Below are 14,526 nucleotides of genomic sequence, written 5' to 3' on the forward strand. Positions count from 1 at the left end.
CATGAATGTTATAAATAATGTGAACTTTGTTCACGCCACAATCTATGATAGGATTCTCCGCGTGAAACGTGGAAATGGCACAACCCTATAACCATGGCAATGAGAGGCCAATTAAAATAAACGTTATTGTTTGCTGTGGTGGCTGCTGTGTTAATGGGGAAAAAAACATTGAAAGACACAATCTGCCATAGCAACAAAATTCGAATACATTACAAAAATAAAAAATATTCATTTTAAATTATCTGTTTCTGTTTGTCATCAACGTGTGTGTGTGTGTGTGTGCGTGCGTGCGTGCGTGTGTGTTCGTGTGTGTGTGCGTGCGTGCGTTTGTGTTTGTGCGTGCGGGCGGCCGTACGTGCGTGCGGGCGTGCGTGTGATGTGCATATGTTTATTTATAAAATGCATAGAATACGCATTTACGCATCTTTGGTATTTTTTGTGTGATGCATTTTGTCAGAATCTTTGCTTGGAAATGCATGAGAGTAAAAGATGTATGCACACAGAGAAAATGCCAGTAAAACAGAAGGTCTTCTTCGCTGTTATTTTTTTTTTGCGTTTAAAATGCAATAAGTGATATGAGATAGAAGTGACTGTAATTCCCTGTCAAAACAAGATATTGGAAGACTTTAGGAAACAGAATAAGACACAAAAGATTCGGGTGCTTTGCGAAAATTATTTTTGTTTGTTTGTTATGTGATCCGTGTAAAGCACCGATATGTCTGTGACGTCATCCAGATGTGTGTACCGTCCTCCAGATTTGTGTGATGTCATCTAGATGTGCGTACTTTGATTGTACGATTTTAAAATTGCACATACAAAGGCACAGGGAAAATAATTCATGTGAGACTCAGCGATTCTGCAAACAAAAAACAAACATTCCTCGTGCTCGTGTATATACGTACAAGTACACGTATACGTCCTTGGTGTTTATTTCATTTTAAAAAATAACAATCTTCGTGCATTGTTAAGTCATTCAAAGTACGTTTTGCCATATATGGTTCTTCGAAAACGAAAACACAAAAAAGAGAAGAAAAATGCTTGATGCTAACACGTGGAAACAGATTTAAACGTATATCATATATCATAAAAGAGTAAACTTTGGAAATGTTATGTCCTTAAAGTGTTGAATGCTGTTAATATGATCAGATTGCACCAAGTTTCATGTTTGTTTATTTGTTAGTTATTTCCTTACATTGGTAAGTACAGCCTGAAGCTGACATGTCAAGTGTCCATCTCAGTTTCTATTGAACACTTAGCCACTAAGTAGACGATGAATTTTCTACAGAAGACATAATATTGACAGTCCTCGCATTGGTTGCCATATAAACACATCAGTTTTCGGCTCAACATGAGACTGAAACCCGCGCTTTTTGTTTGTAATGTTCGGGTGCCTTTTATGGACTATTTGAGACGAGATCCATATGCAGAAACTCATAACTGAGCCTCATTCGGTTCAACGACATTTTTAAATATTTGTGAAAAAATTTACGTTGAAAAACGCACTTAATGCGTTTCACCAAGTAATGCGTGTGAAATTGTTTTCTGACGTCATAACGAGTACTCATTTTTTGGTTTATACAAATTCTTCAAAAATCGTGTTTCTACAGATTATTTATTTTCATTATGTGTAATTCTTGTCAAAATATATACGATCGCGATCTATTTTATTTATTTTATCTTATTTTGCCCTGCTTTATGTTATATAACTTGTATAGTAAAGATATCATAAGTTGCGTGATGTTGCACGTGCCCTCCCGTACATGGGGGTATGCAAGACGGATTTTCCCATCACGACCAAAGTCACCGGAGATGCCTGTCATGTGTACACGAATAAACCAGTTTAACGAAAGAACAAAGACGACAATAAATGTCACCCGTAATCCTATAATCCAATTAATCAACCTATAATCTATTTAGCCAGCCTATAATCCAATTAGCCAGCCTATAATCCATTTAGCCAGCCTATAATCCATTTAGCCAGCCTATAATCCAATTAGCCAGCCTATAATCCGATTAGCCAGCCTAAAAATGTTCAATCAAGTGCTCCATGGGCTTTGTTTAGATTGTTTTTCGACCGAAGTTTCTTTTCTGCTTGTTTTATTTTACATCTGTTGCGCCCAATATCCTTCAATAAATGTAAGAATGACAACTCATGCGACTCAGGAATTATGGAACTGATTGATTCCCTTTCTTTTGTCTGAATCTTCAAGATATATTATTAAATGCGAATCCGACATCCACATGACTTGGCATTAGAAAACATTTTCACAGATGCATTTCAGGTGTAAATGCACACTTTTGCAATTAATATTAATGATCTGTAAAGTCTAGCAAGTTTGTTTGATTTCAAAGCGAACTTCGTACAGGGCTATAATTATACTTTGCTTTATTCCACCATGTTATATATGCTGGCCGTGAAGAATTTTAAAATGAATATCTAATTTGGCGTGTTTTATTTGCCACCCACAATCCTCTTGATTAAAATTATACTAATGATGAACTATGAACTACCGAACTTGCGTAACTTCAAATAATAATAATAATAATAATAATAATAATAATAATAATAATAATAATAATAATAATAATAATAATAATAATAATATACAATTCTAAACAATGATTGTAGTAAATAATTGTTTTCTGTTTTTATAATGAATTAAGAATGTGACTTTAAAAGTACTTATTTACAGTGTGATGTACCAGAACAACTTTATACTTCAACCTTTGCCTACATAGAAAGCACCAGAGAAACTCACGTTCTGAAATAATTACCTATTTTTCTTTATGTTCTCATTCCAAGAGGCTTTGCTCTACATCAGAGGGGAATATCTATGTAAATTATTTTTATCTGCAGACCTGGTATTTGTCAGTCTTGGTGCGCATGAGGTAAGTATTGCAGTTTAACATGTCAATAGATGGCTGCAAACCAAACACAGAGCGTTGAGCTTTTCATACCAACAAAACAAGACCCTCGGTCTGTCATTGGACAATAGATGGCTGCAAACCAGACACAGAGCGTTGAGCTTTTCATACCAACAAAACAAGACCCTCGGTCTGTCATTGGACAATTGATGGCTTCAAACCAAACACAGAGCGTTGAGCTTTTCATACCAACAAAACAAGATCCTGGGTCTGTCATTGGACAATAAATGGCTTCAAACCAAACACAGAGTGGTGAGCTTTATATACCAACAAAACAAGATCCTGGGTCTGTTATTGGACAATTGATGGCTTCAAACCAAACACAGAGTGGTGAGCTTTTCATACCAACAAAACAAGACCCTCGGTCTGTCATTGGACAATAGATGGCTGCAAACCAAACACAGAGCGTTGAGCTTTTCATACCAACAAAACAAGATCATGGGTCTGTTATTGGACAATTGATGGCTTCAAACCAAACACAGAGTGGTGAGCTTTTCATACCTACAAAACAAGATCCTGGGTCTGTTATTGGACAATTGATGGCTTCAAACCAAACACAGAGTGGTGAGCTTTTTATACCTACAAAACAAGATCCTGGGTCTGTTATTGGACAATTGATGGCTTCAAACCAAACACAGAGCGGTGAGCTTTTCATACCAATAAAACAGACCCTCGGTCTGTCATTGGGCAATAGATGGCTGCATCCAAACACAGAACGTTGAACTTTTCATACCAACAACACAACACCCTCGGTCTGTCATTGTACAATAGATGGCTGCAAACCAAACACAGAGCGGTGAGCTTTTCATACCAACAACACAACACCCTCGGTCTGTCATTGGACAATAGATGGCTGCAATCCAAACACAGAGCGGTGAGCATTCCATACCAACAAAATAGACCCTCGGTCTGTCATTGGACAATAGATGGCTGCAATCCAAACACAGAGCGGTGAGCTTTCCATACCAACAAAACAGACCCTCGGTCTGTCATTGGATACTAAATGGGTTCAAGACGAGTTCACCAGAATACTTCCAGCGATTCTGTTGGCGGAAACATGAGCGTAAACATATAACACGTTACAAATATACAATGGGTTTTGTGCCTCATCTATATTGAACGAAACGGGATGTAGATCACAGTCTGATGTCCATGTTAGATGTGTTATAACACACAAATAAAAATTATATATATATATATATATATATATACCGTTATGCTAGATGTAATCACGCTTTTCATATCAGCAGTTTAAACAATTACGCAATGGGAGTGCTTAATTCCTCCGATGCTCAGTTTATAGGACATTACCATCACATTGCCGTCATAGTTTTAGTGTATGGTACCTTTCATTATGATCATTACAAAGCAGCGGGATTAAATGGGGAATACGATCATGATGACTATTATTACCTCGAATTCAGCAGGGTAATGTCAAATACTATATCTCTTCAGTTTCCGAAAACAAAACAATACAGAAACTAAAATTATTTATTAATAATACATGTGAATCGCACAGGAAAAAAATGGAATGGATAGCTTAATGAAGTGTTACAGCCTTTTCAAGTTCTACAATCAGTAGAGCCAACATATTCAACCTGGTTCTTCAAAATCACAACCATTCAGCTTTAAAACCTTCAATTGGGAAGGTAGCCAGCCATTGGTCTGAGATGGTATACCCATGCTATGATTCACTGTCATGTGTCAGGTAAAAGAAATAAGGCCTGTAACAATTAAGTAGGCACTTTCGAATTGGTGTAATTTGCCCTAATGGGCGTATTTTAAACTGTTCTAGAAATTAAGGAATGACCAACTTGAATGTTAATCAAATAATGTTTTCTGTGACCTTGAACTTTATCCTACTGATTAAATTCCCCAAAAAAGCTGTTAGCAAGCTGTCATAGGCAAACTTCCCGTGCAGTTTCATGGTGCGACACATAACTGTTTTCAAGTTGGTGTGCATACTAAATATTCATAACACCTTTTACCCTGGCCTTGACCTACTGACCTCAAAAAAGTAAGGGATTTTCTACTGATCAAAGGCGACATAAAAATGAAGTCGTAGTGTCCTAGATCAAACAGTTCTCGACTTTTGCGCAGACGAGACTTGGCCTACCGACCGATATTCCATCCGACCAACCGACCGACCGATATTTGCAAACTTAATTCTAAATCTGTCTCTATAGAGTTGGGATGTACAATGTAGTTTACGAGGCATTTGGTTCAAAGCACTTTATGATCTTTTAATTATATAAACTATAAATGCGTATAATAGCGAATGCTCGTTGTGTTGACATGTAGGAAATGCAATGAGTCACGATTGCCACGCACTGAAATTATATGTTACTGATTCATGCGTGCATTCAAACATCATGAAGAAAAACTTTAATAAAAGCTTGTAAATTTATTTCAACACATATTAAACAAAAGTTCCCAAAACTGAGCAAATAAAATATCAATGCAAAGACAACACTTTGTATAATCAATTTAAAACCTTAAATGTATGTTACCATGACGACCGATCAGCATAAATGAATAACCTACGTACGGAAATTTAAAAACAACACCAAAAAGAATGCAGACAAGTAAAGTTTCTAAAACATGTACAATCCCACAAGCAAACACGCTTAAAACTAACTACAAAATTGTTTTCAAGGCTTGCACATTTTCTTGATTTTAAAAAGCAGACCTTGTTGAGTATGTTGATGTCAAAACCTAGTATTATTTAAAATATACTGTTCTCTGGTATCTGTTTTTACTGTCCAAACTGACATGCATGAAATTGAATTCCTTTATAAACAAATAATACTTAGTGGGTCTAAAGTATCTCCTTTAAGCGCTATGTCGCAATTACAGAAAAGCACTAACAAATAACACAACAAACACTAAGTAATATGCGATCGAATATGTTCTTAAAAATAAGAATAAAAAAATCAGACACAAGACCTTAGTGTACATGGGCCGAGAATGCACACTAAGATTCAAGACATTGGTACATATTGGTACAGAATGCACATTCAGACTCAAGACGTTAGTGAATATGGGCCGAGAACACACTCGGACTCAAGACGTTCGTGCATACGGGCTGAGATTACACATTCGGACTCAAGACATTTGTGCAAATGGGCTCAGAATGCACACTCAGACTCTTCACGTACGTTTGTGCAAATGAGCTCAGAATGCACACTCGGAATTTTGACGTTAATACATACGGGCTGAGAGTACACACTCGGACTAAATACGTTTGTGCATATGGGCCCAGAGTACACACTCAGAATCAAGACGTTAGTGCATAAGGGCCCTGAGTTCGCACTCAGACTCAAGCCGTTACTGCATATGGACTCAAAATGCACACTCAGACTCAAGACGTTAGCGCATATGGACTCAAAATGCACACTCAGACTCGAGACGTTTGTGCATGTGGGTCCAGAATGCACACTCAGACTCAAGACGTTAGTGCATATGAGCACAGAATGCACACTCAGACTCAAGACGTTAGTGCATATGGGCACAGAATGCACACTCAGACTCAAGACGTTAGCGCATATGGACTCAAAATGCACACTCAGACTCGAGACGTTTGTGCATGTGGGTCCAGAATGCACACTCAGACTCAAGACGTTAGTGCATATGGGCCCAGAATGCAAACTCAGACTCAAGACGTTAGTGCATATAGGCCCAGAATGCACTCTTACATTAAAGACGTTAGTGCAAATGGGCCCAGAATGCTCACTCAGACTCAATATATATGCAAAATGCTACAGAAACATGCTCAGTAGCAAAAAGTTTAAACATAAACCCGGTTTAGTGGCAATGGGCAACGCCAAAGACATAGAACACAAATTCACAAACAAGAACATAGAACAGCACACAACTCTATAAACAGCACAGTGCATACATACTATATATATATATACATATAAATAATTGGTATGTTTATCAAGAATTGTTAGGTACCGCCTTGGAACGGTCAGTAAAATGTAAATTTACTGGGGGTTTAAACCAGTTTATGTGCACAAACCTCACTCTTATCCCAACAATACGTAAGTGCATATGGACCCTGAGTGCACACTCAGACTCAAGACGTAAGTGCATATGGGGCCAGAATGCACTCTCAGACTCAAGACTTCAGTAAAAATGGGCTCCGCATGCACATTTAGAGACGACTGGTACATTAGATTGTGGTCTGACAAAAATGAGCTCAGTATCAAAACAATAGTCCTGATTAATCATCAATTCCATAGAAGTTTGATATAATTCTACAATGCTTAAAACACCGACTAACACAATATTATTGCACTTTTTATACGAGATTGTCAAACATTCATGTACATGTATACCTCCTGAGACAGACATAATGTGTACATGGACTTTGCTAGATGCATTTGAGCCTACTGAATTCAATTCGATTCAACTGAGATAGTCTTGAGTCACAAACTCTTAAACTTGAAGAAGAACATGATAAATTCCGAACACTGCTTTTATAAATAATTATAAATCCACATTATAATACGTTTTGATGTCAATGGTTGACAATGACTCTTGAACCCCCACCCCCGTTTATCACATCAAACAACTTCTCAATGTGGTAAGTACTTGTGCAAATGTATTTTAAAACCTACGCAGTAGAAATTTGCATATTTCGGGAAAAGTGTATTAATTCACCTTTCAATTACAAACACGTTTTTGGCAGTTAAATTAGTTCGGAATTTGGTGGCAAAGAAAGTAATTTCAAACCCAAAATGATGTGTTTTCCAGCTAAGTTCTCTCTTTTCATTTCTTAGGTGGTGTGGATAAATGCCAACAAGTTACTTTATCAAAATTCTCCCAAGCTCAAAACAAAGATACAGCGAGGACGCGACCTCTGTACTTTATATATTGTCTTACAGGTGTGTGACATTGACATTTTCAAAGTGCCTCCCAACTTCCTTGATGAAATTAAACGACTTTTTGGTATAACTACTAGCTATAGGTCTGAACAATTATCCCTGTCTCCATTTACATGCGTCCCACTGTATTAACTAAGGCCATTATCTCCTGCAGCTACAGAAAATATTGCTGAGTAAATTCCTAAAATCTCGTCGGAAGTCACGTACACACGTGAAATACACGAGCGGATTTGCCATGTTATTGACAGCAAACGATCTCAAAAATATGTTATATGCCACAACCTGTGACGAAGTCATATCCTGCGCAAAATCAGTCCGAAATGTTGAGTAGATGATAATAGCAAGGTGAGGAATGAAAGAGAGCACGAAAACGGCCGTCAACCAACAAAACATGCTGGTCATCTCATGGGCGGCTCTATTTACACGGCTACTGGTGGTGGACACCTCCTTCCCCACGGGCGTATGGAGGCTGTACCTACTTGCGGACCTATCCGACGTAGAGGTCAGCTTAAGCATACTTCCGGTCTTTGATTTCGGCGAACTGTCGGTTTGTTCATATGTACACACCGATTGGCTTGATTTAGTCGACTGGTTTAACTTGGACCTTGCCGTGTAACGTCCCGTGAATTTAAGATGCCACTGTAACTGACGCCCAATCCGAATGTACAACACAAGCAATATAGCAAATGAGATAAGCACGATTATGGATTGAAATGGGAAGTATATTTTGGGCCATATTGAATCAGTTTGTATAAAGTGGTCTTCAACAAAGCATTCAGTTCCTGTGATATTGTGAACTCCGGTTTCCACAGTCCGTATTCCGTAAATAAATATGGCTGGGACGGCCACTACAACTCCCATAATACAAGACACAATACACATGACATGCATTCGCCTTGTTTTCATTTCAACCACCTCAAAATTGCAGATAGCCCGATGCCTTTCCATGGCAATACTAACGAATATAAACACTGACGTCCCAACTAGAAAAACGTGCACAAAACGTAATGTTTTGCATACGTTCTCGGACGGAAACTGGTACGGATAGATCATGCTATACACCAGAAGAGGCGTTCCGACGCTGCACGCTATAAAGTCCACTACAGCAAGCCACAAAATGAACACACGTGAAAAGGAGCTTGCATGGGGTATGTAGACACTTAAAACGATCAAGTTTCCGATGATCCCGATCCCTGCAAGCGTAGCACAGATGACAATCGCCGGAAGGTGTAGCGTGACCAAAGCGTCGTTGAGTTCCGTCAGCGTGGTGTTGACGTCGAATTCTTCTCGCCATGATTTTGGTAAAGTTGTATACATCTTCAATTTTCTACCCTGGTTCTTCTGTTTCTCATCGCACTAACGTCCCTGAATAACAAAAAACAAAGCGTTCAGATAAACAATTACCATTCGTCTGTGATAAGAGCTATACCAACACAGTGATAGGGGCTTTAACAACAATGTGGTAGAAGCTAAAACAAAAAGCTAAAAGGCGCTTTAACAGCACTGTGTTGTGAGCTATGACAGCACTGTTAAAGGAGCTATACCAACCTTGATTAAGACGCAATGACAACACTGTGATTGAAGCTATGACAGCCCTGTGATTGAAGCTATAACCACACTGCGATTGAGGCTATGACAACAATGAGATTGAAGCCTTGACAACACTGTGATTCAAGCTATAACAAACTGTGATTGAAGCTATGACAATACTGTGATAGGAGCTCTTCTGACACTGTGATATATATAATATAACAAAACTGTGATTAAAGCTATAACAACACTGTGTTTAGGCTATGACAAGACTGTGATTAAAGCTATGACAACACTGTGATTGAAGCTATAACAACACTGTGATTTAAGCTATGACAAGACTGTGCTTGATCCTATGACAATACTTTAATAAAAACTGTAACAACACTGTCGTTGAAGCTATGAAAACACTGTTGTTGAAGCTATTATAACACTGTGATTGAAGCTATGACAAGACTGTGATTGAAGCTATAAAACACTGTGATTTAGGCTATGACAAGACTATGATTAAAGCTATGACAACACTGTGATTGAAGCTATAACAACACTGTGATTTAAGCTATAACCAGACTGTGATTGATCCTATGACAATGCTTTAATAAAAACTGTAACAACACTGTCGTTGAAGCTATGAAAACACTGTTGTTGAAGCTATTATAACACTGTGATTGAAGCTATGACAAAACTGTGATTGAAGCTATAACAACACTGTAATTGAAGCTATGACAACTCTGTAATTGAAGCTATGACAACTCTGTTATTGAAGCTATGACAATACTTTGATTGAAGCTGTGACAAGACTGTGATTGAAGCTGTGACAAGACTGCGATTGAAGCTGTGACACACTGTGATTAAAGCTATGACAACTCTGTTATTGAAGCTATGACAACTCTGTTATTGACGCTATGACAATACTATGATTGAAGCTGTGACAATACTATGATTGAAGCTATGACAAAACTATGATTGAAGCTATGACAAGACTGTGATTGAAGCTGTGACAACTCTGTTATTGAAGCTATGACAATACTATGATTGAAGCTGTGGCAATACTGTGATTGAAGCTATGACAACTCTGTTATTGAATCTATGACAATACTATGATTGAAGCTATGACAATACTATGATTGAAGCTGTGACAAAACTGTGATTGAAGCTATGACAACTCTGTTATTGAAGCTATGACAATACTATGATTGAAGCTATGACAATACTATGATTGAAGCTATGACAACTCTGTTATTGAAGCTATGACAATAATGTGATTGAAGCTGTGACAAAACTATGATTGAAACTATGACAATACTTTGATTGAAGCTATAACAAGACTGTGATTAAAGCTATGACAACTCTGTTATTGAATCTATGACAACTCTGTTATAGAAGCTATGACAACTCTGTTATTGAAGTTATGACAATCTATGATTAAAGCTGTGACAATACTATGATTGAAGCTGTGACAAGAGTGTGATTGAAGCTATGACAACTCTGTCATTGAAGCTATGACAATACTATGATTGAAGCTGTGACAATACTATGATTGAAGCTGTGACAAGACTGTGATTGAAGCTATGACAACTCTGTTATTGAAGCTATGACAATACTATGATTGAAGCTGTGACAATACTATGATTCAAGCTGTGACAATACTATGATTGAAGCTATGACAATACTATGATTGAAGCTGTGACAAGACTGTGATTGAAGCTATGACAACTCTGTTATTGAAGCTATGACAATACTATGATTGAAGCTATGACAATACTATGATTGAAGCTGTCACAAGACTGTGATTGAAGCTATGACAACTCTGTTATTGAAGCTATGACAATACTATGATTGAAGCTGTGACAACTCTGTTTTTGAAGCTGTGACAAGAGTATGATTGAAGCTATGAAAACTCTGTTATTGAATCTGTGACAAGACTGTTATTGAAGCTGTGACAACACTGTTATTGAAGCTACGACAACTCGGTTATTAAAGCTGTGATTAAAGCTATGACAACTCTGTTATTGAAGCTATGAACACTCTGTTATTGAAGCTGTGACAAGACTATAATTTAAGCTATGACAACTCTGTTATTGAAACTATGACAACTCTGTTATTGAAGCTGTGACAACTCTGTTATTGAAGCTATGACAACTCAGTTATTGAAGCTGTGACAAGACTATGATTGAAGCTATGACAACTCTGTTATTGAAGCAGTGACAACTCTGTTATTGAAGCTCTGACAACTCTGTGATTGAAGCTGTGACAAGACTATAATTGAAGCTATGACAACTCTGTTATTGAAGCTGTGACAAAACTGTTATTGAAGCTGTGACAACTCTGTTATTGAAGCTGTGACAAGACTGTGATTGAAGCTGTGACAACTCTGTTATTGAAGCTGTGACAAGACTATGATTGAAGCTATGACAACTCTGTTATTGAAGCTGTGACAAGACTGTGATTGAAGTTGTGACAACTCTGTTATTGAAGCAATAACAAGACTATGATTGAAGCTATGACAACTCTGTTATTGAAGCTGTGACAATACTGTGATTGAAGCTGTGACAACTCTGTTATTGAAGCTGTGACAAGACTGTGATTGAAGCTATGACAACTCTGTTATTGAAGCTATGACAATATTATGATTGAAGCTATGACAATACTATGATTGAAACTATGACAATACTATGATTGAAGCTATGACAATACTATGATTGAAGCTGTGACAAGACTGTTATTGAAGCTATGACAATACTATGATTGAAGCTGTGACAAGACTGTGATTGAAGCTGTGACAAGACTGTGATTGAAGCTGTGACAAGACTTTGATTGAAGCTATGACAACTCTGTATTTGAAGCTATGACAACTCTGTATTTGAAGCTATGACAACTCTGTTATTGAAGCTATGACAACTCTGTTATTGAAGCTATGACAACACTGTGATTGGAGCTATGACAATACTATGATTGAAGCTGTGACAATACTGTGATTAAAGCTATAACACACTGTGATTGAAGCTATGACAACACAGTGGTTGAAGCTATGGCAACACTGTGATTGAAGCTTTGACAGTTGTTGCCCTCAATGGTCAACCCTCTGCTCTACTATCTTCGTCCGATAGCGTTATCGTAGAATTTATACTTGTGAATACACTTGTTATGCAGTAATAGACATCATCGAAATGTTCTACGCGTAGAAAAATTCGTGTCGCATAAATATTCCTGCGTATCCCCCCCCACACACACACACACACACACAGTTGGTGACCAGTACATAAATACAACGTGACCAGCAAAATGTCACAAAAACAACAACAACAATTAACATATAATTCATTGTATTAAATAGATTTAGAAGCAATATATAGTCTTTCTGAAGCCTTTTCTTATCAAGCTGTTTTCTATAGCGGAAATGGCTCAGAAGCACAACTTACGAATCACCACATCGCGAAATATTAATAACATACATGCAATTCACATGGCGAAGATTCGTGGCAGTATTCTCAGTATTAAGTTGACAATCATTAGGGCGTTTATATTGAAGACTGTATTCTCTGCTTGTTCAAAATACCAAATAATTTAATTAACCAAATACGGAAGAGAACGCCGACCCGGATTACATTCAAAATGACGTCACAACGCATTTTCTGCTGTATACATGAAACAATTGTCTATTTATCGATATAGCATAATTTTGTAATCAAAACTCATTCTACCCCCAAAAATAAAGTATATAATTGTAATATTAGCGCAGTGGCAACGTGTGTGTTTTATCTGGTGACCCGGTTGGTTCCCTAGAAAATTGGCTGTGGTAATATTGTCAGAATATTGGGAGTCTCGGGTTTATACTGTTGGTGTCGCGCCCTGGAATATTGCTGTTTGGCTTTATTTAACAATTTACAAAAACCAATACATAAAAAAATAAGATTTTAAATTTGAAAGTATCTACACGTCAATACCAATTGCCACGCTGTTAACACTAATTCGGTGTGAATTAATTTTACTTTTCAATTAATGATACGCACCAGATACCAAAGCATTAAATAACCTTCCCTTTTCTGATATATGCGACCATGCGCGTATTAAAACGTTGTACTAGCTGAACTATTTGGCAGTCAGATCAATTCAATTAGTTACATTCATGAATGCTTGTTTAGTTTATTTTTAGTTCGTGTGACTCCTTAAATCGTTGTAAATGAGCACGGAGTGTGGAATTTAGAACCAGTAAGTAAATAAACATACGTACAATTATCAAGAAAAGAAACGTAATTTTACAAGTACTATTTATTTCAAATAAACCTGCTGATTTCAATATTGAGATTCGTAGGAGAAACAGTCTAAAGAATGTTTCAGAAATTTGGTTAATATGCCATAAATCTGCAAATTGTTCTCATGTTTAAAATTTATGTCCAAATTACTTGTAAATTATTTTGAATATCTGAACGTATTTATATCATAAGAATATTCATACATTTATACATTCATAACGAAGCATGCAAACGAGCCAATACAGCTGACTTCGGACAAATAACTAGGCCAATATGAAACCACCTAATCAATAACATTATATTACATATCAAATAGCAGAACGTAGGTATATCATACGAATACTTAAACACTCATGCATAATATTATAAGCTCAATCACACCATATGAACAGAAGTAAAACAAAACATGGATTGTTATAATATTCACCTCGTTCGAAACTCCAAAGTCAATAGAATAAATCGTCATTATTTCTGCTACATGTCCAAATCTTCTCCCCAAACTACACCATATTTAACCTCCATTCACACGTTGTCCTAAAGCTCTGTTTTATTTATACATATACGTTACACGTTTCTTTATATAATCAAAAACTCTTTCAAAACATCTCCAATATTTTATTATATGTTCAAATCTTTTACATACCATACATCGTATCACTCAACACGCTGTTTTAAACTGCACTCCTCTGTTTTATTGATAAAACAAGCCACAGTATGTAGTTCATGAGTAATTTGTTCAATGGTGCGCAAACATTTAAAGGCTGTTTCCCAGATACTCGTTATACTCTAAGCTGGTCGATAAAATAGAACGCCAAATGGATGTAGTTGTGTCAAGCCGCGCCCTGTTGGTATTTACAGCTTTATAATATTCTGTTAATCGTTGATTAAGGTCTAATTTAATACTATTTATTGAAGTACAAAATATA

The 14,526-nt window shown here is 36.9% G+C and overlaps 1 protein-coding gene across 2 annotated transcripts; it reads right to left on the reverse strand.

The window, feature by feature from the left end:
* Positions 1 to 5,321: 5,321 nt before the first annotated feature.
* LOC128205035 (neuropeptide Y receptor type 4-like) lies at positions 5,322 to 14,304 on the reverse strand. Of its 2 annotated transcripts, none has more exons than XM_052906434.1 (2): positions 14,244 to 14,304; positions 5,322 to 9,179 (listed from the first exon to the last, which is right to left on the reverse strand). In XM_052906434.1, the coding sequence occupies exon 2, from the start codon at positions 9,129 to 9,131 to the stop codon at positions 7,956 to 7,958; it is 1,176 nt and encodes a 391-aa protein (XP_052762394.1). In that variant the 5' UTR covers positions 9,132 to 9,179; positions 14,244 to 14,304; the 3' UTR covers positions 5,322 to 7,955. The 2 variants fall into 2 exon arrangements, with proteins under 2 accessions (XP_052762394.1, XP_052762393.1); XM_052906433.1 differs by having other exon boundaries at positions 14,028 to 14,294.
* Between the last annotated feature and the right edge of the window lie 222 nt (positions 14,305 to 14,526).

Source organism: Mya arenaria, chromosome 10, assembly GCF_026914265.1.
Source record: "Mya arenaria isolate MELC-2E11 chromosome 10, ASM2691426v1".
Lineage (NCBI taxonomy): Eukaryota > Metazoa > Mollusca > Bivalvia > Myida > Myidae > Mya > Mya arenaria.